At 38.9% G+C, this 25,760-nt stretch overlaps 1 protein-coding gene and 1 long non-coding RNA gene across 5 annotated transcripts; one reads left to right on the top strand and one right to left on the bottom strand.

Annotated features, from left to right (window-relative positions):
* Positions 1 to 1,240: 1,240 nt before the first annotated feature.
* DCAF17 (DDB1 and CUL4 associated factor 17) lies at positions 1,241 to 24,450 on the bottom strand. 2 transcript variants are annotated; one of them, XM_083349225.1, is made up of 15 exons: positions 24,421 to 24,450; positions 22,695 to 22,921; positions 21,291 to 21,394; positions 20,173 to 20,263; positions 18,067 to 18,203; positions 15,259 to 15,337; positions 14,413 to 14,502; positions 13,853 to 13,960; positions 12,734 to 12,839; positions 9,810 to 9,952; positions 8,751 to 8,860; positions 5,666 to 5,750; positions 5,140 to 5,223; positions 3,335 to 3,490; positions 1,241 to 2,404 (listed from the first exon to the last, which is right to left on the bottom strand). In XM_083349225.1, exons 2-15 carry the CDS (start codon positions 22,863 to 22,865, stop codon positions 2,228 to 2,230), a joined length of 1,641 nt encoding a protein of 546 aa, XP_083205351.1. In that variant the 5' UTR covers positions 22,866 to 22,921; positions 24,421 to 24,450; the 3' UTR covers positions 1,241 to 2,227. The 2 variants fall into 2 exon arrangements, with proteins under 2 accessions (XP_083205351.1, XP_083205352.1); XM_083349226.1 differs by lacking the exon at positions 24,421 to 24,450 and adding an exon at positions 23,434 to 23,531.
* On the top strand, positions 2,420 to 17,255 carry LOC310632185. 3 transcript variants are annotated; one of them, XR_014490804.1, is made up of 3 exons: positions 2,420 to 2,517; positions 14,172 to 14,239; positions 15,807 to 17,255. It is a non-coding gene; the product is annotated as an uncharacterized lncRNA (long non-coding RNA). The 3 variants fall into 3 exon arrangements; XR_014490805.1 differs by lacking the exon at positions 15,807 to 17,255 and adding an exon at positions 14,335 to 14,746; XR_014490806.1 differs by lacking the exons at positions 2,420 to 2,517; positions 15,807 to 17,255 and adding exons at positions 11,926 to 12,080; positions 14,335 to 14,746.
* Positions 24,451 to 25,760: the final 1,310 nt, after the last annotated feature.

The raw sequence follows: 25,760 nt of genomic DNA, 5'->3' as shown, positions 1-25,760 counted from the left end.
GTTAGTCTTATTGTTGCTATTGACAGTACATCCTGATTGTTAGAGTGAAGTTTAACCTTCTCATAAAGTCAATTTCTATATTCCTCTTTCCACATCCTGAATAGAATATTATGTTCTATCCCCAAACAGATATTTAACGAGGAAACAAAATCTCCTCTGCTTTGGCTATTTATTTTTAAAATGTTTGGAGTTTTTCTGTAAATATTTAAGCACAATTTATTTTCTTGGTCTTTTCCCAAACTGAAATATAGTTTTTCTCCCCAGAGATCATATGGAAGCTTTTGGTATTTCTTTGTTTCTCTCATATTACTTAACTGTTGAGCATAGTGAATAATTTAAAAATATGATTTCCAAGTTACTTCTCATTTGCATTGGCTGAGACAGATAGGAAGGTAAATGTAGCCAAGTCACATAGCTAGAGGCTTGTATAGCTTGACGTACAGCAATGAATTTCCAAAATATAAAATGTAGGCTTCCGATTCAAAAGAATATGATTATGCAGTAAGAACCACAAAATGCATTGAGCAGAGTCGCAGGATGGATTATTCCACAACTGACTCCTGTGCCACCCGCAATTTTAAATAGTTATTTTGATTTGATAAAAATAATAATTTAGCATAGCATTACACATTTTTATTCTTCTGTTCATTAGCAATTCTTCATTTTAAGATGAGCAGGTTATAATAAAGGTGCTCCGCATAGATTTCATTCTGATCTTTCTAGCTAATAGAACAGAAGGAGGAAGAAAGTTAAGGGACTAGGCTAAAAGCCAGCTGACTTGAGTTCCAATCCTGCTTTAGGCATGAACTGCTTTAGGCTGGGTGACATTAGGCCAGTCATACTCTCTCAACCAACTCACCTCACAAGGTTGTCATTGACCGGAAAATAGGAAGAGGAAGGAGTATTAGGTATGTTTGCTGTCCTTGAGTTATTTATAAAAATAAAAAAGGCAGGATAAAGTTTAAATAATTTATAAATCTATAAGTAGAAAATCATATTTTTCTATTTGAAACCCATAAATTCAACAGTTATTGTAGTATCACTACCAATACCATTTTGTGATGTATCTGTTATACTACCGTATTTTCCGGCGTATAAGACGACCCGGCGTATAAGACGACCCCCCATCTTTTGAGATGATTTTTATGGGTTAAAAAGTCGTCTTATACGCCGGAAAATACGGTAAACCAATAGGTAATGACTAAGTTTGCATAATTTATTGTATAAAGCAAAGCATAGGTATAATTATTAAGAAATATTTATTTTCAGTTAACAGAATGCCAGGATATTAAAATGAATGAGTGAGAATGTTTTACATGTTCTAACATAAACGAACATCTTTCAATAAAACAGTGACAGTAGGGCGGAAATCAAACATAATTAATTTTCAGGAACATTTTTCAGAAGTGATTTTTTTTTCTTTTAAAAGGAGAGGAAGCTAAAAACCGAAAATTCCCAAAACAAGATACCTGGCAAAATATTGGCAAAATCATGCAGCAGGAGGATGAACAGCCAATTTCTTAAGCCTTAATCACTCTACTCCAATCTATTTCTGTATAACTGTAAAATAGCAAAAAAAAAAAAACCAAAAAAACCCCCAAGGCATTTACTGATAGTAGTGGACTGCTGCTCACAGTATTACTTCTAAAGGGTATCCCATTTGACAATCTTCTTCAGATGACTGACAAGTGATCAGTTATCTACTGACAGAAGAAGTAAGGTCAGCTCCCTCACTGCCTGTTAGAAGAAGTGCAACCCTGTCAATTAGTGTTTATACAGTGTCTAGCTGTAGCAGAGCATGGATAATCATGAGTAAGCCCCTACCTAACTTAAGAGTATTATTTGCTCCATATAGAATAGAATTTAAACATGATTTAAATTCCAAGTTCATAAAATGACAGCCAAAATTGTAGTTTGAATTTACATTCCGCACAATTCTCCCAGCAATGTTAATTAAGCCATTTTGTATTTTACAAAAAAAAAATACATACAGCTCTGGCAATTACAATTTTGCTACTTAACTGTTTTTTTAAAAAATAAACGTTTAAAATAATTTGTACTACAGTACGTTTGATCTTAGCCCAAAGGCTGAAAAGCAGTTTAAAAAGAATTACATTTATACAAAGAAGAATAAGTTACTACTATTACATTGCATAAAAAGAGACTTGCACATCTTTAGATACTGTCCACAGCAAAGTCTCCAAATTAAGGTGAATTCTAAAAATATTCAGTATTTCCCCCCAGTTTTTGACCAAGCACATGCTCTTCTTTTGCCCTTCTTTATATTGTCATCTTTTTCACTATTGCAGGTCATCTGGTATATGTGACAACTGAACATCCTGTGGGGCTTTTGTTGTATGTGCAGCACTATATGTCTATCAAAGTGAACTTCATGGCTGTACGTCTGCATTAAGAGAACAGAAACACAATTTTCACTTCAAGTAATGGTGAGAATGCATCTATACGACACGTAAACTCTTTGTGGTGATAAAACATTTAACACCTTCCAGATTATTGGTAAGTTACTGGATCTTCTATGGTAGCATTCTTTCATTTTCATATATGTCTTTACAATAAAGTGTAAGGGTTAGCCTCACCCCTAACTCTAACCCTAACCCTTTTCTTGACACTCTTTTTTCATTCTTTGCCTAAATAGTTCTTGTCATTCTGCATAATGCCTAGTACAATAATGCATAATGTACAATAAATACCTAGGACAGTGTATAGCATATTAAAATAACACAGACATTTCATACTTCACCTAAAAATATCACAGATTCTATAGATTTCCTAGGCATTCTATACAATGCCAGCTTTTCACACATTGCCAATAACATACATACAAGAACTGGAATAATCGTTAAGTCCATCTTTTGTCTGAATTTCAGCTGTGGACATATTTTTTTTCCACGTTAAAGCTTTAAAAGCACGTTTTGCCCTTTTCTTCAAACTGGGGTCCTTTAAAAAAAAGGCATTTATACATTTACTCAATGACCAAAAGCACCTGTCCTTCAACTTACAGAGATGCTTAAAGCTTATTTTTAAATTGCAAAGCTTCTTTGGAGGGAAGTGTGTATCTCATAGTTTCAAAAAAATTGAAATCTACAAAACTTAGCTCTGGAAAGAAATCAGATGCATCTAACAGGAATGCATCAGCGGTCCTTCCAGATTGCTGCATTCTTATCTTTCTATAACTCCTTTATAACTTATCCCACTTCTTGATAATTTTTATCCTTAGCATTTGAAGGGCTCAGCAGTATCACGTCATTAGAGCTAAGCTACAGTAGCACGTTGATAGTAAGAACATTAATAGGAAATCCTAAATTATACTTACCACATCCCAGGACTCCACAAAAGGAAAACTCTTCAACTGAATACCCTGCTCATTACAATGGAAGTCAAGATGAGCTGCCCCATGAACTCCTATCTGAGTAACAGCCACAACAGATAGCAAGTTCAGTTCATCTTCATAGTCGACAATTTTGAAGGTCTTGCCATTAAAAAACAAAAACAGCAATGGGAACATTAGTCACATTTTAAAGAATCTTCTACTTTCAGTACAAAATTTAAAACATAAAAAACAAGGAAATGTTCCCTAAATTTTTAAAAGCTTACTCTCATTCATCTGGTCATAGTCTACATTTTTAGTCCAGTTTACTTGCGATCTCTGGAAGGATGCATTATTTCTACAGTTGACTTTAGGTACTCAAATAGCAGTTCCAGTGGCCTTACTGTTAAGCATTCTGTGTGTAGAAAGGCAAAATGAGTGCAGGTAGGCCCTCTCCATTCCAATGAACAAGGCTCTACTCATCTGAGCATCTACTTGTACATTATCAAGTTTATTTAGTGAATCTGCATCCTGACATTCAGGAGCTGAAGCCGGTGAGCTTCCAACAGCTAAGCGTGGGATAGATCGTAGGTCTCTCTGCTTCTAATTCAACATCACATTGGTTCCCTTATTATATGTGTGATAACATTTACAATCAACTTAAATAACAGATGGGCACAGAACCACTGACATCATCGGGATTTGATTTGCAATTTACATTCCTCTGTAGCTTAAGATATTGAGAGATGTTTTGGGAAAAACCAAGAGTGCAGCAACTACCCAAATAAATATTGTACATAACTGTTACAATGAAATCACCACACGGACAACCCATTTAGGCACCCCATGTTTTAAGATTTATTCTAAAATAAGTCTTAAAACATGGGATGCCTAAATGAGTTGTTGGGGGGGGGGAAACATAAATGTCTAAATGTTTAAATGGACTGAAGAAATATTTGCATTTATATCCCCCAGTTAAATACAGGCAAGTATTTTAAATAACTTCCTTCTGTAAAATATAATTTAAGGCTGTAAAACCAAAGAAAAGGTATGCTTTGGGTAAAGCTTGGGGACTTGCTTTTCTGTGATCTCTTTTTTAAATTTGGTAATTGAGTATAAATGAATTACGGATTTTAAAAGCCTCAAACAGTTCTTGCCATGTTTTCACTCCCCAACTATATTCATTTCCATGGAAACAAGGCTGGAAATGATTTCTAGAAGCTGAGGAATTAGAATTCTTGTGGCTGTGTCATCTCGGCTACAGTTCCTAATAGTAAGTGAAAAATGATTTCCAAAAATACATTGCTAATGATGTAGGGACACATTGCTCAGCTCAGATCTCAACTATTTTCTTTGCATTATTTATCATCTTTTTGTGACCTGCATGCTCTTCAACAGCATAGAATTGGTTTCTGGCAAGAGCTTGCGAGATTAAGTGGATAATCAACAACCAAGTTAATTCCTCACATCTCTTTCCAGGATTCCTAAAGGCAGTAACCCAGCTTAAATTTCTAGAATTTAACAGCCCTCACATTCTTTAAGTTCTATTAACACAATAATAATTCACAGAAAGATTCCTCACAGATCAGAGGTCAACAATAAAATAAAAAATGCTTGCTTTATCTCTTTCTCTTGCAAAAAAGAGCAATCCCCAGCATATTCCTGGATATATCGGTTAAGAAATTATGGCATACAAACATAAACAACAGTTTGTAGGCACATGCAAACTCTACCCAGCTAATGTGGGTCATTTCTCTGACTTGCCTAATTCAGGATCAAATGTCTGCCAACTATCTCCAAACTGAATTTACCTCTTGCTCAGGGTCATCATCCAATAATTTAAAACGCTTCTTCACTATTCGGCCAGATGCTGTTACTGTTACAGAATTGTTCACCTTTGATATTAAAAATATGGAGATAAGAGGGTTTTTGTGTTATTTTGATAAATGAACAACCAAAGACAACACTAACTGAACATTTGTTTTACCTCTATTTGAAGAGTTTCTACCTTTGAGAAATGAAAAAAAAATCACCCTGCAGAAAAACAGAAAATATAGCTGCAAGGTGATTTTTTTCCAAATTCTTCTGATATGTTACATCTCCTGTCCAATTTATCCTTTAGCAAGAGGAACTCGATTAAAGGATAGCCATTATGGTGAGGAGGCTTTGGTTTGTGCTTAGCATATTTTATGAATCCAGCCAACTGTCATCTACTTAATAAGCCATTATTATATATGTAATGTTTGACTCAGGCCTCAGGAACAGAAACTCTCCCAATGAATTATGTTTTCCTTAAAGAATAACGATTTCATTCACTTTTCTTTTTTATAATCTCACATTATTTTCCCTGTTGGCTTCTATGATAAAATCTTCCGTGACTTCTTGCTGCTTGGCACTTTCAGTTTCCTTCAACTTCAGAACTCTGTAGAGAGAAAAACCCCATAGGGATCACATTCACAAGAATGGGGAAAGCTGAAAGTACTCCCCCTCCCCCGCCTAAATACCAATTTTACTGCTTTTATTCCTTATAGAAGATAAACTTTGTCATTTTTTTTTACTGTGGGCACAACGGCACACATCAAAAATGAAATTTAGTTGCCCGCTCTCAAAGTGAAACACATACATAACAACATATGTATAGATCCACACCCTACATATACGTAACAAATATTAAATACTGTCCATCTTGAATATATAACGGAAGGAGGAAGTCTGAGAGTTCACAAGGTTAATGCTGTATGGAATGAAACTATGGCTGAATCTGGATGTTCTGCTACGGATACCACGGAGCCTCCTCCCAGAAGGTAACAGGGAAAACAGGTTGTGAAGAAGATGAGTCGTGTCCCCAGATAATCTTACGGACCCTGTTCAAGCAACGCTTCTGTGCTATGTCCTGGATGGGAGGGAGGGAACTTCCAATGATCTTTTCAGCCATCCTCACCACTCTCTGCACTGCCTTCCTGTCTGAAGCAGTGATGCTTCCAAACCAGACAGTGATGCTGTATGACAGGATGCTCTTGATCGTCCTCCTGTAGAAAGTGGTCAGGACAGGGGAAGGAAGATGAGCTTTTCTCATGCGATGCAGAAAATGCAGGCGCTGCTGGGCCCGCTTCACCAATTTCTCACTGTTGAGTGACCAAGCCAGTCTACCCGTTAGCTGCACACCCAGGAATTTGATGCTGGTAATCAACTCCACAGGTGAATCATTAATGCACAGAGAAGTGTGGCTGTGCCTGCCTTTTCTGAAATTGACAATGATCTATTTGGTTTTTCCAGTATTTAAAACTAGGCTGTTTTCGTTACACCATTTCACCAACCCCTCAACCTCCTTGCGGTAAGCTTCCACCTTGTCATCATGAATAAGGCCCACTACTGTTGTATCATCTGCGAACTTCACAATATGGTTGGTGGCAAACCTAGCACAACAGTCCTGGGTCAACAGGGTGAACAGCAACGGACTTAGGACGCAGCCCTGAGGAGAACCTGTGCTTAAAGAAAATGGTATTAGAGGTATTTGTTCCAACTCGCACATATTGGGACCTGTTGGTAAGAAAATCAAGAATCCAGTTGCACAAAGGAGTGTTTAAGCCTAAAACGCCCAGTTTGTCTACTAGATGCTGCGGAATGATTTGTGTTAAACGCCGAACTGAAGTTGACAAACAGCAAATGCATATGAGTATTTCTTTCCTCTAAGTCAGCGGTGTCAAACTGCCGGCCCGCGGGCCGGATGGATCATCCGGAAGCTGCGCCCACTCCATTGCCGGCAATGGCAAAACCGTCCCGATAAGTTGTGTGACGTCATGTGACGTAGCGAGTTTGACATGTCTGCTCTAAGTGGTTCAAGCTCAGATGGAGAACGGAAGAAATAGCATCCTCCGCAGAGTGATTTGGTCAGTAGGCAAACTGAAGCGGGTCAAATGCTGGTATCAACTTCTCAAAGCATTTCATAATGGTGGATGCCAATGCAACTGGACGATAAACACTGAGGCCTGTAATTGTGGACTTTTTTTGGCACTGGCAAGATGATGGCCATCTTAAAGCACGATGGGACCGCTGTCTGCTGCAATGAGACATTGAAAATGTCTGTGAGAACACAAGCCAGCTCATCTGCGCATTCCCTAAGGACACATCCAAGGATGTTATCTGGGCCTGCTGCTTTCTGAATGTTAACTTTCTGCACTGTTTTCCGGACAGCAAAGCTTAGCACTTGCTCGTCAGGATGGGGCACAGCTTTCCTAGCAGGAGTGCTATTTGATGTCTCAAATCTACCCAAAAATGCATTCAGTTTGTTTAGGAAGTCTGTGTCGTCCTTGCATCTCGGTGGAATCACTTTGTAATCCGCAATGGTCTGGATTCCTTTCCACATACGCTTGGTGTTTGTAGGGTCTTCAAAAAAGTTCTGAATTTTCTGGCAATGGGCTTGCTTTGCACCTTTTATGGCGATTTTCAGATTTGCTCTGGCTGTTCTAAGTGCCAGCATGTCACCAGATTTAAAAGCCACATTCCGTGCTTTCAACATCTTGTGGACCTCGTAAGTCAGCCACGGTTTTTCATTCGCCCTCACAAAAATGCTTTTCAGGACACAGACATCTTCTAGGCACTTTTGGATATATGCAGACACCTGTGGTGGCATACTCCTCAACATTTGTATGTTGGTTATCAGTAGCTGCTTCCTTAAACATGCCCCAATCTGTGCACTCCAAGCAGTCTTGTAATGCTCCTATAGCTCCCTCTGTCCAAACCCTCACCTGCTTTACTGTAGGTTTCACTCTGACTAATAACGGTTTATATGCTGGAATGAAATGAAGTTGTGGTTGTTTGAACAAGCTACTGCATGGTGGAGCCAAACACTGCTTTTTCCCCCAAAAAAGGATCTTTTGAAAGAGCTCGGTGCTTCCTCAGAGTAGCATACATAATAGCATACAAACAGTCCTCAGCTTACAACCATTTGTTTAGTGACTGTTCAAAGTTACAGCGGCACTGAAAAAAGTGATGACTATTTTTTCATATGACTTGGGACCAAGTTATTTATGGGACTGTCTCTTCCCAGTGGAATCCATCTGTCCTGTTAGAGCCAGTAGTTATAGGCGTGATCCGGTCCCATCCATGACAGAGTGCTATCTGGAGGACCAGAAAGAGAGCCTTTCCTGTCAAGGCTCTCTTCCTCTGCAACAAAACAGACTTATCCTCACCCTACTGGCCTTAAAAAGACCTACTTTTGTCATCTAAACTATCATGTAAACCCTGGAATAGCTTGCCCGTTCCTTATTACCGGTGGCTCTCATTCATCTATTCCCACCCCAATGCCACGGTGTAGCTCTGAGCTTTTATGGATCAGATATTCAATCTGAACAGTCAATCCCACCCAGAATGAGCAAATTACTTTCTTTCTGAGGCAAAGCAGTTTTCAGAAATCACTTACTTAATTAAATTTGGACCCACATGTAGCATCCTTCCTGAACTATCTGGGTGGAAAGATATCCTGTCAGGTTCCAGTGAACAACATTTCATATCCTGTATGCCATTCTTTGCCTAAATCAACAGAATTTAGATTTAAATTTGAATCTAAACTAACATTTAAACGTTAAACATTAAAGATTTAAATCTCAACTCATGCTGAAAACAGCAAATGCTGAAAAAGACTATCATCTGCACAGCCCAATGTTCTTAAAGAGGCTGTTGGAGTTATGGATATAGATGGTTATCACGTTTTAGGAATCCCGACACGTTCTCCCAGACCAAACCCACAACTTCACTTATTTGTGTCAGCTCTTATTTAGACTCTATGGGTGTTCTGCCATTCTTGAAAAATCTTTAGAAAGTTTTGCTGGCTCTGCTTCTGGAACTGTTGCTCCAGCTTGGTCCTGTTCCAAATTCATTAAGCTTTAAATTCCTTATTGGTTAGATTTAAGAATAACAGATGCTTTTGTCATGGGCAGTGAGAGTTCTGCAAAGATCTGAAGAACTAAAACTGAAGCTAATGGAAAGCAATGTTTCTATAGGATTTATCTAAGGAGAGGGTACAGTCATCTGAAAATGCAATTCTGAATTGGAATGAGATCAAGTGACATTTAAATTCTCTCTTTAGCATTAAAACGCTACTCACGCTTTTCCAGGAATGCGCTCAGCTAAATTCCGCGCAACCTATTTATGCACTACATATGGATAAGTAGATAGATTCCAGATGGGAAGGGGAAACGTGGATCAAAATCATAATTGTTGGCCTTGCTTGCTTTGCTTTTGGATACACCCCTCAGTGGGCTATGCCCTTTCAGGATGTTTTTCAGAATGAAATTCAAAAATTCCTCAACTTGATCATGTCTCATTTTCTACATGCCCAATCATTCAATATTATGATGGTCATTAACTTTCGATATAAATAAAACGCTTTGATGAAAGGCACTATTGAGGAAAACACTAACATTTTAGTTCTGCTATCATTCCTGAGGGAAACATGTCATTCACTGCATTTGAATGTTACCAAAGTGTGGTCCTTTAAAGAACAAACATGGAAGATTCCTTCCTGACTTTTCTTGTTAGGTGTAATGATATAGTGCCAAGGATATCCTCCAATCTGAAACGCGCTCTCGAGGGATGAGACTTCAAAAAGAAGATCTGGAGTGTCTGCCAAAATGAGAGAATATTAATAAACATATTCACACGAACAGCTTTATCATTTTACTTATTCTTCTGCTCGTCAATCAAAATAAAACCTGAATTCGCACTGTGTGCAGAAAAATTGTTCTCCAGTTTATAATGCAGTGATCATTACAAACCATGATATTTTGCATTCAGTTAGAAAAACTTTAAGTGAATATCTGAGTAACTTAATGAACAACACAAGGAATCAACTTCCCTTAAGTATTATAAAGAAATAATAAAAATTACACAGTAATATAAACTTATTATTGGAAAAACAGTTATGCTATCTGGACATATGTGCACTACAGCCACCAAGTAAGTTAATTATAGATCATATCTGAAACATTTTCATCACATTATTCTATTGCTTCTACATTTTGGGGGGGGGGGAAAGTCATGACAGCTAAATCTCTATAAAACTGCTCTATATTCACGTGAAAGTTTTCTTCATTGGTTTTAATGATGAAAATTTTGGATAACCCAAAGTCTGTGGTCAAAAACGTTAGAAATGTTTTGCCAAGCACAGAGCAATATTTCCATTAATAATAAAAGTTTACATTTGAATGCAAAAATAATCTGCCCTAGTAAAAATGTAAACATAAGCAAAATGTTGCTATGTTTCTTAATTTTACTGAAAACACAAAATTCTCAAGAAGTCTTGAGATCCAAAAATAAAAATATATTGCTGTTGGTCCTGCTTTGTTCTGATTCTACTGTGCCACATTTACTCCAGAAGAATGACAGTAGCGTCTGATTTGAATTAAAGATTTTTATAAGTGGGATTTTGTGTTTTGCTCTGTTTGGTTAAACAATGGTTTGCTGAAGAAGCCACAATGGCCTGAGTCATGCCATCTGGTAAGCCATAAACCAAAGCTTATAAAATATAGTGGTGGGCATACACAACATAGTAAGTCAAACTAAAACAATATTATAGCTCAGTAGAGTAGGTAAAATCCAGAGACTCTGAAACAGAATGGAAGTAGTGACATAATTCTGCAGTATTCAATGCATCCTCTTCAAGTAACTAATGCTGCTGAAACTTACTTAACAATGGAATTTTCCTGAAAGTTGTCCCTATCCAGTCAAAATAGTTGCTATTGTATGTGATATGTAAACACATGTTAAAAAACGTATAAATATATACTTTTAAAAAACTGCATTCACACACACCCTGCCACATAAGAACACTTTAGTTTAATGTGCATACATGTGCATATATACATGCATATGCTACATACGGAGACATATATGCTCAATTGTTTTTTTAACTGTCCTCCTAAAAACATAATGGATCGCTGGAAGCTTATACAGGAGAATTGCTGTATAACAGAAATTAACTAGGTGTAGCCCTCCAGATGCTGTAGGGGTACAGCTCCCAGCATCCTTCACCCTTTGTCAAGCTAGTTACCACTGATAGGAACTGAGTTCAGTGACATCTGGAGAGCTACACATTGCTTCTATCTCCTTATAACTAGTTAACACAAACATTGCAAACAATTTCTGTTGAAGAGATGGATAGATAGTGATGGACAAAACAGTCCGGAAAATGGTATTTTTCAAAACAACCAATGTAGTTCAGCTTGGGCTATAGCCATGTGTTGGAGATGAGTCTCCCAATGAAAACAGTTCAGAACAGAGACTATTGACTGGATTTGGCTAATGTTACAATATGGCAGGACTTTGCCACTACGTTTCTGAAACCACTTCAAAGTGTAGAATGAACTTACAAAGTCTAGAAAAGTCCCTCTCCAGCTATGGGAGGGCAACTGGATACAAAGGGGCATTTTTCACATTGGTGCTCCATTTTTAAAGGAATGCACCGGGTGTTTACGTTATGTTCCTTTAAATCGTGGTACCTTTTTATTTTCCACAGGCATTTAAATCTTATCTAATTTTCTATTAGGATTACTTATTGCTGTAGCACACGCTGCTGTTTTTATCATATACAGGTCGTGCTCGAATTTTGATGGCAACTGGGACTGGGGTTGCAGCTGTAAAGCGTGACAACACATGACTGCATTGCCTTGTGATGGCAATCCAGGCAGTTCTGCCTGCGATTATAATTACAAGAACCACAGGTCGTTCAGTGGGAAGTTGGGGGGAATGCAAGGTAAGAAGCACGACAACGTCACAGGTAGGTGGGAAGAAGCCCTGGGAAGCCTAGTTCAGGTGGCGTGCAAGTTGGAGAGGGTGCTGTTGAAGTGCAGCGCAAACTCAGGGAAGCTGGGGAAAGAGGGTATGAGATGGGTGCATGCTTGCTTGTGTTCAAGTGCAGAGCGGCCGGAGGGTCCTGTTAGTTACATATGTGACTGGGAGTGCTGGGAGGTGTGAGTGAGTGAAGGGGGAAAGAGGATTTGATGGGTGTGAGCAAAGAAAGGGCAGGGGGCGGGGTACTTTACCTGAGCAACTTGTGACCTTCTCTGCTGGCTTTCCTATTGACTTTCTCGTGGGAAACCGGCAGAATACTGCATCACCTTAATATTCTAGTCAGTCAGTGTAATTCTTTTAAAAAATTGTATCAGTTTTTAACCCCACAATCTCACCAGCTGCAATGTGATATTCACCTACTTAGAAATGATTGTCACTGAATGCAAAGAGCTAACTTGTCTATAGGATTGCACTGGGAAGGGCTAATACGAATAACATAATATCTAAAAATACCACCAGATTATAAAACCAATACCAGTTGGGACTGCTAGCATTTTTAAACAAAGCCTAAAATCAAACCAGTTATGCTGATGAACAATAAGCCTTTATAAATACCTGTTATTTTAATGTTACACGGAATGCCGAAAGGGTATTTTCCCACAATCCCAACTTTGCCATTCCAGCTGTATTCCTGTCCCAAATCCACCTGGTGTTCCATGAACTAAAAATAATATCACATCTGATTAATTCTATTGCACATATATAATGGCCTAGTTCAGTGATGGTGAACCTTTTAGAGACAAGTGCCCAAACTGCAACCCAAAACCCACTTATGTATTGTTGGGTGCCGGGGTGTATGGCCAATTGGGTGGGTGTGGCCAATTGGTGGGTGTGGCTGGGGTGGTAACGGCAGACTGGGTGGGACTAAAAAGTTCAATGAATTAATTCCAACTTTGCGAGGTCTTTTTTTTCCCGCAAAAAGTTGAAATTGATTGATTGAACCTTTTTCCCCCCACACAGCGGCAGAGGCCTAAAGCAAAAAGGTTTTATAAAACCCAGCTGAAGGCCTAGGACTTTGAGTGACGGCGTGTGTGCCCACAGAGAGGGCTCTGCGTGCCACCTGTGGCACGTGTGCCATAGGTTCGCCACCACGGGCCTAGTTGAATGCTTGCATACTCATCTAATCGAGGTCCATGTTGATTTATAATCAATGTTAGGCATCTTATCTGTGCAGATTTACCTATATTTATTCCTGGATAACTGTATGCATGAGATTGCAACCTCAAATTGTATTTTAAAATTATACCCTTGTTTCTTAATTAAAATGGTCAAATGATCTTCAATAGTACATTGCCAATGAAATTAAATGTATGTTCTCTACACTGCACTGGCTTGGATCCAAGCATTTATTTCTAAAAATGCAAAATGTTGACAAAACATCTAAATACACTAAAAGAAACCCAATTAAATGAAGCAATCTTTAAATGTAATAAAAATAATAAAAACCAAAAAAAGGAAAAGGATAAAAAATAGGTTGGTTTGTTTTTTTAAAAAAATTGTCTTTTCTCCTCTTTAATTTGGATCCAAACATGCTTTTTGGTTAGTGGTTAGGTGGATAGTAAATTGTCTGCACATGCCCTCACTAGCAAAAGTTAAAATTCACTTAAAAATCTCATATAAGCTCAGAGTGATACTAAAAAAAATGAATAAAGTATTGTAATAGTATGCTATTACCCGTTCAGAGATTGCCTGGAAGCTATACAATCTGACATGGCCTGTGCTGTGTGTTACAATCAGCATTTCATGAGATACCGAAACATCTGCCATACTATTTCCAAAGATCTGGTTTGAGGGGGAAAAAAAATCTCATTAGTCAAGCGATCACTTGAGGATTCCAGCATCTGATCAACTCATAACAAAATATGACCTGAAGAATTGTCAGTATGAGGCTGTCAGTAGCTATTTTCTCCCAATCCACACAATTTTCCGTCTAGTTAAGGACCATCTGCTCTGCTGCTCAGTAGTTCTCAATTTCTTTCCATGTATTTCACAGTCATTCCTAAGAGCCTTTTCAGGAGGGATGCCTGGAACTGAACCTGGGACTTTCGGCATGGAAAGCAGGTAACCACCATTAAGCTATAGCCCCTCTCTACTGGAAGTAAAATAAGGATGGCATGTTAATATTAAATTTAAATAAGTATTGCTAATTGTTTCAGGACAATGGAGCGCATGGAATACTGATCTACTTTCAGGTATGACTAGAGAGGAGAGCATCACTAAGACAATAAACTTACCCTTTTGTCAAGCTCCAGCATGCCCACAAATGAAAGTGGCCAAACTCTGAATATAGCGAGAAGGTACAGTACAGACTGCTGGATGCCTGTCTAAGAAAACAAGATGCAAGACATAGTGTAAAACTGACATTCATATCTGTACGTTTCCTAATTTTTTTAGAATACTTACAAAACATATGCACTCATCTGTTTTCCACCTTTCAAAATGACACGGATAATATTAACCTTCCCCGCTAAGTCTCCACTTAGGTATCACTGAAAAGTCGAAGGATTAAAATTGGGGAAGGCTAGATTAAGGTATGGCTCATGCTTGCAAGTTCTCAACTGCATTGTTCGTAGAAGAGCCTTGGTGGAGCAGTGGGCTAATGCCTCCTTAAGTAACACCAGCTGCCTGCAATTAGTGCAGGTTCGCGTCCCACCAGGCTCAAGGTTGACTCAGCCTTCCATCCTTCCGAGGTAGGTAAAATGAGGACCCAGATTGTTGGGGGCAATAAGCTGACTTTGTAATAATGCCGCTGGGGGGGGGGCGAAAGCCCTAATAAGCAGGCATATACATAGAATGAAGGCTATTGCTAAGCACATTGATTGTGCTTAGATTGTAAGCTGCCCTGAGTCTTCGGAGAAGGGTGGGATATAAATGGGATTAAAAATAAAAAATAAAAAATAAAACTGCAACACAATGGAGCAGTAACTTGTGTGCTAACCTCAAAAGGGTTCAAAAGGGATCCATGTACTTTAAAGATGCAGTTGCCATGTAAGTATGAAGAGAAAGCAACAGGCTTTCTCTAAAATGCAATAGCACGTCTTTTTTAAAGAGCAGTCATAAACACTTCCATGTCAACATACCTGTCGTGCAGCTGCTGGGAGTTTTAGCTGAGTTGACTTTATTGCCATGACCTCTTGAGGCATGTCCCAACTTAAGTACCTATAAGGAATAAAGAGAAAACTCATAAAAATAGAATTATAGTGTATTTTTAGGAAGCCAATTGGGAATAAAATCTTTTATTCAGCTAAGAAACAACACAGCTTTATTTAACTACCGTAGGAGAGTTTTCCGCCCTAGAAATGTATCTTTGTTTGATTCAAAGCAGCTATTTTCTCTTGCAGTTTCAACTCTGCTGTCAAATAAAGACAGTTACACTGTGTTAAAAGTTTACACCTTAGTCCTGAGTGCAAAACTTGTCATTCCAGCCATTTGATTTCAGCGAAAGGGACTTGCAAGTCAGTGTAGGTCGAAGTGCAGACACACAAACTATCATAGTTGTCAGATCCCTAAAGAAATCTATTGCTTTTCTGATTGTTGTATATCAGGGTCTGTAACCATTTGTGGGGGGCCTGCCATTCTGTTGAGAGAGAATGCTTTGCTTTGTCCTACCACTTTGCCCTTCACCCAGGGGAAGGAATGCACCCGAATAACATCACCCTTATCTAGGAGATGGTTTGCGCTTGGAGCCAGACGGAAACGAAACCGAGAGAGACCTCGAAGAGTGTGCCAAAGGAGTCAGTTACCAACAGTATACCACCTGTGGACTGGATGAGATTCAAATGGATCCTGCAACCCTGGGGGGAGGAGTAATGAATATTGTTTTTGATATATTGCTTGTGTGGGATTTTTCCTCAGACCTCTGCTTTCTTGGGGGACCTGGTTCTGCTTTCTTGGGGGACCTGGTTGAGGTAGGTCCTTAGAGTACTAATTATTCATAATTATCCATGTACCAAGTCCTTACCAATAACCTGGGATGGCCAAATGTTGTTGTTTGATAGTGTTAAATGTATTGCAGGACATAAGCTGTTCTGAGTAAGGCTGCCTTTGCAATTGACCTATGCTGATGGCATTTATTTATTTATTTATTATTTAGATTTATATACCGCCCTTTCCCGAAGGACTCAGGGCGGTTTACAGGATATTTAAAAGAAAATCAATACAAAAGTTAAAACAATTAAAAAAGATTAAATGAAACCCTGAGAGAAAATAAAAACCCCAGTTAAAATTAAAAATTCTCAGCCTGGGCCAGAGAGCTCGAAGAGCCAGGTCTTCAGGTCCCGGCGGAATGAACGGAGGTCAGGGGCAGTCCTGAGCTCCACGGGCAGCTGGTTCCAGAGGTCAGGCGCACCCACAGAGAAGGCCCTCCCCCTGGGTGTTATCCACTGGCAATCTTTTACTGGCGGCACCCTGAGAAGGCCCTCCCTGTGGGAGCGCACTGGACGAAGGGAGCTTGATGCTGGCAGCAGGTGTTCCCTCAGATATCCCGGACCCAAGCCTTCATTCAAGCGATGCTCCAACCAAGAAGCCTATTTCTAATGATACCATCTTTCTTTACTTTTGCCACAGTCTTCTCCTCTGTTGTCTAATAATAATAATGACGGTAGCAAAAGAAAGCAAAGACAGAATCAGTACCTGGAATCATCAGAATAGAAGAACCGGAGAAAATCACAAAATACAAAGACCTGCAAACAGAAGTAGAACAAAATCACCACCAGTCAATTGCAAAAGGTAGCTTTACTTGGAACAGCTTACATCCTGAGGCAACACTTTGAACATCGACAGACAACACCATCAGCCTTTTCCAAGTCCTTGCGGGGAACTTGATAGGTGGACAAAAATGGCAGAACATCTGGGTGACTGTGCAACCAACCATAATAATAAAATGTATTTTATTTGTATAGCTACCCATCTTATGTGACTTTAGATAGTTTACAATAAATAATGTAGCAAATATAACAAATAAAGCACATGGCAGTGAGGCATTATCCAACCAATTATTCCTACAGCAAGAGATGAGCTCCATCATATGGTCCCAGGCTCAGACACTAAGGTTCAAGGTGTTGGTTACGATCTTTAAGGCCCTACATGGCATGGGTCCGGGATACCTCAGGGACCACCTGCTGCCGGCATCGACTCCCCTCCGCCCTGTGCGTTCCCACAGAGAGGGCCTCCTCAGGGTGCCGCCAGTCAGGGAATGTCGACTGGTGGCCCCCAGGGGGAGGGCCTTCTCTGTGGGTGCTCCGGCATTATGGAATCAACTGCCGGTGGAGCTCCGGATGGCACCAGACCTCCGAACTTTCCGTCGGGGCCTGAAGACCCACCTGTTCGAATTAGCTGGTCTGGCCTGATAGGGGATTATGGGTTTTTAATTGTTTTTTAAATTTGTATTACTGTTTTTAATTGGGCATGGGTTTAATCCTTTTTTAATTTTTGTATTGTCTTTCTTTTTATATATGCCCTGTGAACCGCCCTGAGTCCCTACCAAGGAGAAGGGCGGTATATAAATCAAATAAACTATAAACTATAAACTATAAACTTTCCAGGCTTTACAGAAGGGTAACACGGACAGGACTAATGTAAACTTAGGGGGATGAGATTAAAAAAAAAAAGACAGCATGGCAGAAAAAGCCCTCTTTCTGGGCCACTAAGCCGACAGCCCCCAAAGCATGTGCCGGATCGAGTAGGAAAGGTAGAGACAATTGGGAAGAGACGTGCCGCTAACTAACCTGAAGAAATCTAGAAATAAGTCTAATGAGCAGAATGGGTCGCGCTCTTTAGGGTTACATTTAAAAGCACTGAAATTAGAGCAGATTGCTCTCCAGAAACATGAAGAGTTTCATTCCTTTTAACACAGCAATGTAATGTGACCTCAAGCATTCCTTGATTACCTGAATTTGCAGTGGGAAGCAAGGTACACCTTTTCAAGTATTTCTCCTGAATTTGTAGACAGACGGAAAAGCCAGTTGTGAGCGGTCACAGCTGCCCAAGAAGGCTTGTAGTCTGAAGGCCTGGGCAACACTTCCCCCTGCATTAAAAGGACTTTAGCTCTACAAAATTCAGAGAAAGGTCCTATGTCATGCTATGCCACAATTCTCTAAGCTATGATTTACTGAATTAAACTACAATTGGCTGCATTCATGTACAGGCAGTCCTTAACTTATGACCACAGATGGGACCAGAATTTCCATCGTTAAGCAACGATGGTTGTTAGATGGGTTGTGCCCAATTTTACAATCTTTTTTGTCACAATTGTTAAGCAAATCACTGCCGTTGTGAGGTGAATTATGCAAGTGTTAACTGAATGTGGCTTTCCCCATTTCATTCTAATGTATGCTGATTAGTGTACATTTAAAGTGACAATAAAGTACCGTAATTCTCTTCTCTTGATTTTTACTCGTTGGAACTGTGAGTTGGGAAGGTTGCAAACATGGCCTGGGATGCTGCAACTATTATAAATACATGCCAGTTGCCAACTGCTCAAATTTTGATCATGTGACCATGAGGAAGGTGTGATGGACATAAGTGCGAGACTGGTTGTAAGTCACTTTGTTAGTGTTGTTTTAACTTCAGACAGTTGCTAAGCAAATTGTTGTAAGTCAACGACTATCTGTGAAGTCAGTTGGGAATGCTTTTTACTCCTATAGGCCTTCATTTTTATAGAGGTGCCACTGATTGTTCAACACCATGTGCAAAAATCATCCAGGTACGTTCACCCAAGCAGGCAAAAATAATCTTTCTGCCTTCCAGATGATGTGGAATGCCCCAGCCAACACAAGCAATAGCAAGTGAGTTATAATTCAAAATACCCTGAAGGATCCATTTGTTAAAAATTATTTTCATCTAAATAATTTAACATTTCAAATGTTCTAAAGGGAAAAACCCATAATGTCCATATTATTAATAACCCCCATTAATACATAATTTTAAAGCATATTATTAAACCCTGATGCACAAATTATTTATCATTCCTTCCAGTATGTTGACAAAAAGCCAAGGTAGTTTATCTGTAATCCAAAACTCTAGATCTAGAATAACTCTACTTCTCCAACACTGAACTCTGCTCTTCCTATCAGGGAAGAGTCAGGTGAAGTAACTACCTGGGGCCCATAATGGCCGCAGGGCTTCTCAATCCTTGTCCCACACATTCAGTAAATCTAATTATACAGGCAAGATCCCTAGAGAACCCATGGACAAGTAGTGCAGAATTTAGTGCCAAGAAAGTGGGAGGAGCTGAGCTGTAGCTGCTACAGATTGCCTGGAAGTGGGGCAGGTAAAGCCTTGACCAGAGGCCAGAAGCAGAGCCTTTGGCAATTCTGGTGACTTCTCCAATATTTGCTCTAACCACTCACTTCCTTTTCTTTTGGGCCCAGGTCCATTACTGCAATGGCAGTAGGGAAGAAGCAGGTCTCCTCCTACATTCCTCCCACCTGTCCTTGGTTGCTGCAGCAAGGGGGGAGACTCAGCCCCTCCCATTCTCTCAACAATTTGGGTCTGTCCTATACTATATCTAGTTTACTACCCCAAGTACTACTAGACTATAATATTTCATATAGTAATCAGATTTTGATACTAAATTCAAACATGGGAGTACCCAAGATTGAAGTAATTCACACACAAAAAATTGGACTGAACGTTGTCATCTTGTAATGTATATTCTGACAGCAAAACAGTACATTAGGAAAGTAGCTAAATACTGTCTGTCTGTCTGTCTGTCTGTCTGTCTGTCTATCTACCTATCTAATCATCTTTCAGCTTTCACACATATTTGACCCCAACTAACCGCAGGTACATGTAAATATGTTAACAGGGAGACCCCAAACAATAAACTTGGTATTAAAATACTGCTTTCATTCATCAAAGGAAGTTTCTGAGAGTTCACTGAATTTGTTGTGCTTGTAACTAAGATCAAGTAAGGAAGCATATTTTGGATATGACACAAGAGAATCAACTACTTGTCATACTCAGCAGAGTTCTTTTTTTAAAAAAAGTCTTACCACAGGGCATTCCAATAATAAAGCATCTTCTATTTTTTCTGAGGTAGGCCATCCTGGCATTTGATAAATTGTTCTTGGCTCTGGTGTAATGCTGACAGAGGCAAAAAGGAGCAGGAAATTAAAATATATCTCTTTCTATTATCCAAACAATCCTGCTTATTTACTAAGAGCACAAGCACACTGTCAGAATAGGCAACAGTCCTATCTTGGCTAACATTCTGCATCACATAAGGTTTATATGGACATAACATGCTAAACCAAACTAAGTAAGTCCCTTTGTGAAGTAGTAAAATGTAAGAATAAGCCTTGGTGCCCAAGCAGATTCATCTAGAAAACTCACAGGCTGCAAATGAACATTTAATCTCTTATCCTAACATCACAGCAACTGGTATTTGGGAATTCTGAAACAAGGATATAGCCTGATATCCCTTTCCCAAATACGTCCAACTGCCCTTTAAAGTCATCTACATTGGTAGCTACCACGACATCTGATGGGAATGAATGGCGTGATTGAACTATTATAAATTGTTATCAAATCTTCATAATGATCAGCATTTGGGATCTTCCCCCTGCCGCTCTCTGATACTAATTTTCATCTTTACCAGAAGACTGCAATTATTTCAGTTCTGCTTTCTCACGTCTCTCCACCAACGCTCATGGCCACTTTGGACAAAAAGTCCCATGTTCTGCCTGATTTGGCATTAGTAGAGAAAAATACCAGGATATTAATTTGTTACTTTTTTATTTAACTTAATGTACCACTAGCTATTGAGGTCTTTTGGCATTTATAATAAAATATAGCGCCCAAGCTAAAACTACAAAAGTTAAAAACAATTTAAAGCAAACGTATATAATCCTAGACATGAGTCAACTAAAAAAGCCACAGCATATAAACAGAACTTTTCCAAGTAGGTAAGTCAGGCTTCAGCTCTATAGAATTGCCACCTCACCCAATTTTACCCTCAATACTATGCCCCTGTGGATATCTAGATATTATTAATATTTTACTGTTTAAATTTTATCATTTAAAATTAATAGAATTACTCAGAAAAAGATAAATATCTCTTTACAATATTTTCTAAAAGGAAATTGAGAAGGCTTTTAAAGAGAATAATTACCAGCTCACACAGCGCTGGTAATTATCAAGATAAATTTTTCCACTGTGATAAGAAATTGGAGATGAAGATTGTATAGTCCAAACATTCTTGAATGTTGTTGTTTTCTGAAAGAAACAATAATGAGTATAAAAAAGATTGGGCTTAAAATACTTATTTAAACTATTCATGAGAGTTATCTTCATAGTAACTTGCTGCAAAAGGTAACCATTTTTAGTACTATGTCATAAATGTAATAGGTGTGGTACCTGTCACAATAGATATTTCTAGAAAACCAGCTATTTACAAAAATAGAACTTATTTGAATGATTAAAAGTAGCTGGGTGACTTTGGGCCAGTCATTCTCTCTTGGCCCTAGGAAGGAAGGAAATGGCAAACCAGTCCCAAAATCTTGCCAAGAAAACTGCAGGGAATTGACCAGGCAGTCGTCAGGAGTCAAGATTGACTTTAAAGCATTCCCCCACCAAAGAACTCTTGACTTTTTAAAAATCACTTGATATTTAAAGAAGAAATGCCTTAACTTTATTTATATTGATTTATAAATTAGAACAAAATGTTAAACATGCACTCTATTACATTTTAAAAACAATGACATATTTTTCTTAATTTCCCCATAGATACAAATAATATTCAAACTAAACTCTGAGGTGTATTAATTAAAGGATATCTTAATTACGGCAAAAATAAACTAGCAACTAAGAAAAGCATTTCTCCACCACATTTTGCATCAAAGATGGAAAATAATATACAGTACTTATTTTCCAACTTCATACATAAAGTCCAACTATACAGTCTTAATTGATTTTGCAATTTGTCTGAGCCTACTTATGCTATAACCACATCTAATATAAATAAAATATCTAATAATATAGGCAATGGTATGGCATGTTTCCAGGGACTCACAGCACTACATACCATTAGCTTCAGTCCTATGCATGATTAAGTAGAAGTAGATTTACCAAAGTAAGGTTCATTTCTGAATAAAGATGTACTGTATAGGACTGAACTGCAGCAAGCTTTGAAAAACCCAGAAGAGTCAATAAAACTTCCATCTATATAAACGTACCGGAAAATAAATCTCATCTAATTCTACAAGGCTTATTTCTAAGTAGCTATATATAGGAATGCACTATGAGAGACTTGTTTGGAATTTTTAGTACCAAGTATTCTGTAGTCTTGATTGCATTAATAATCAATGAAAAAAAATTCCTTTAGAAACACTTCATCTTTCTATTTTTAGTAAACATACAAGTGTAGGAAACAGCACTAAACCTATACTTAATCTCAAATTTATAAACTACATATGAAATTCATTCTAGGTTTCTATGCAGAAGTTGTCAATAAACCTGGTATATATAGATTGAGCTATAAGAAATATTGCCTATGAACAATTCCCATAGCTGTTACCTGGCATATTAGCTTCCTCAGGAGACTCATGTTTTTCCTATAAACAGTTCCAGCATCTTTGGTATAAAATCCCTGTGATCTTCTAGTTAGTAGGCGGCAGATATTGTGGGTATCAAATGCAACAGAAGAAGTGTTTTTTGCTGGGGCAGATGAAGATGAACCAGAAAACATTTTGATAAGAATTCCAATTTCTGGTTTGGACAGTTTATCTGGAAAACAGTAACCATCTAAATAGAAGAGAACACATGTTGCCTTTCAGTTTCCTCCCAATGTAAATCAGTACTTTCAGAATACTTTGTTGAGACATACATTATTGGATCATTTAGAATTGCAGCTTAAAGCTGTAGTTTTATGTTTGTTTAGAAAAATATTCCAGGTAAATTTTAATGGTTTTTTCTGAGTAGACATGCATTACAGGTAGTCCGTAACTTACAATTCATTTAGTGATCATTCAAAGTTACAACACTGAAAACACTGACTTATGATCGTTTTTCACACTTATGACCGTTGCAGCATCTGCATGGTGATGTGATCCAAAATTCAAATGCTTGGCAGCTGACTCATAGTTATGACAGTTGCAATGTCCTGGGCTCATGCTATCTTCTGACAAGCCAAGTTAATGGGGGAGCCAGATTCACTTAACAACCTTGTTACTAACTTAATAACTGCAACGATTCACTTAACAACTATGGCAGAAAGGTCATAAAATGGGGCAAAATTCACTTAACAAATGTCTCACTTAGCAACAGAAATTTTGGCCTCAATTGCGGTCATAACTCGTGGACTATCTGTATTATGCAGAGTATGAGAGATGTGATTATTTCCATAGTTATCCTCAACAAGTAGCTTTCCTTCATAATGGTGCCCACCGAAGTTTTGGCCTTCAAAACGAACCATCTACCATAGTTGAAAGGTATGAGAAATGAAAGGCTGGGAAAGAGAGAAATGGAAGCCCAATTTATATTTGGACAGCAACAAATATTCATGTGTCCCACCAGAAGCATTACACAAATTACACCATTACAGTTGGCAAACCTCTAAAGCAGGGGTCTTCAAACTTGGCCCTTTTATGACTTGTGGACTTCAACTCCCAGAATTCCTCAGCCAGGCACGCTGTCTTAGGAATTCTGGGAGTTGAAGTCCACAAGTCATAAAAGGGCCAAGTTTGAAGACCCCTGCTCTAAAGCATCGTCTACCTATAATTCCCAAGCAGGCATGAATTTCTAGCTAGAAACCCTTCTCTCCCCTCAACTTTATCTTATCAATCACGGACGAACTTAATTCTGTGCAATCCTTTTAACAGAATCTATCTTTCAAACCTTGCTGTATTCTCAAAGCCGCCATCCTCTCTGTTACTGCAGAATAAAAGATCCTAAATGCAATACATCGGGGCGGGGGAGGCGTTGCTGCCTATTTGCAAAACGGAATAATACGGTGTTGCCGGAAGGCTTAATTCAGCAGCACATTTTTTTTCTGAGTTATCTGCAATTCAGAGTAAATGAAAAGTGGGTTTCCGGAAAATCTTGGGGGGGGGGAGGAGAAATGCCTGCTAAAATGCCTGCTAAAAGCCCTCTTAGCCGAACAACATACAAAGCAGCAGACGTCTCTCTTTCTCTCCCTCCACCTAACCTCCGAAACCAATACCAAATCCTCCAAAACAGCCGCAATTAAAAAGCGCCCCCCGCCTCCGCATTTGTCGACTTGGAACAACGATTCCCTATCTCACCATCTCAGCGCGGGAGGCCTCGAAGTCCAGCATGCCTACAATCCCCAAAATGCACCGCTTCCTTCTGACGTAAACTCGGGAGGGCCCTTCCCCTCCCTCCCCCCCCGTCGCGCGTCACGAAACTATGCCCGGGTATTACTATCCTTGTAGGGATGTAGAAAACGTGACGGAGCGGGACGTTGTGGTCCTTTGTCATAGTCAGCAGGAGGAGCCTTTTAAGACGTCGTGCACCTGCCATAGTTTCATTTGCTGTGCGGGTTTTTTTTGTTTTGTTTTAGACGTAACCGGAATTTGTTTGGCATTATTAAAGATAGCGACGGGATTAGAGGAGACGCCCGAATAAAGACTTATCTGAAACCCTACTCTGGACCGCAGGGAAAATCCCTTTTGAAAAGTATGCTCCGCTCCCCACCTTCAAAAATCACTTTTTCCGGAAGAACTTAATCACTTGAGACTCAAATGCAGAAAGATAGTGGCAGGGAACCGTATATACCAGGGTTAGGCAACCTCGGCTCTTTTATGACTCATGGACTTCAACTCCCAGAATTCCTGAGCCAGCCATGCTGGCTCAGGAATTCTGGGAGTTGAAGTCCATGAGTCATAAAAGAGCCGAGGTTGCCTACCCCTGGTTTATACAGTATGTCTTATACCATAATTGCTATTGATACTTGTGGAGCATAATAAGAATGTCCGAAACGTTTCTTTAAAAAGACTTGAATAACCATAAGAATGGTTATTTCAGGTTCTTGGGAAAATAATATTTATCTATGGCGTTTAAATATTCCTCCTGCCTGAGGTGAGGCACTGCCTCCGGGCCGCAGGATCACCAAGTTACAAATGAGAAAACTTGCTTTTAGCAAGTTGCGTAGGTCCGTATTCTTTATTGTAATCCAGTGCATTGTGGGGAAAAAGTACATTTCATAAGCTGGTTAAATTTACCACGAATAAACATGGTATGTGTTGGAAGATCTGAAAGGCCTGGTTAGGGACAGGTGTCATGGAGGAAATCTTTTGTCTGTGTGGTGGCTAAGAATTAACATCGACTTGATGGCACATGGAGCAAACCTTTTTTTAAAAAAACCAATATGTGAATATATATAGTCATTACTGGTGTAGTGTAATTCAAGAATGGGCCACAAGAGTATCCGCATACACTTTCTTTGATGTCTATAAACTTGTCCCTGCTGATTTTAAAAAAATAAAATGTTGATGAAATGCCACAAAGCAAAAACATATCCCCATTGCCTTTTTCCCCCCGATGAATATTTCTGGAATAGATAACAGCATATAACCACCCTGTTTCATTTTCTAACTACCCCCTTACTTTGAAAAAGGCACAC

This window comes from Vipera ursinii (genome assembly GCF_947247035.1).
Source record: "Vipera ursinii genome assembly, chromosome: 1".
NCBI classification, from domain to species: domain Eukaryota; kingdom Metazoa; phylum Chordata; class Lepidosauria; order Squamata; family Viperidae; genus Vipera; species Vipera ursinii.
The sequence above is the reverse complement of the archived record's forward strand: the minus strand, read 5'-3'. Positions and strand labels throughout refer to the sequence as shown.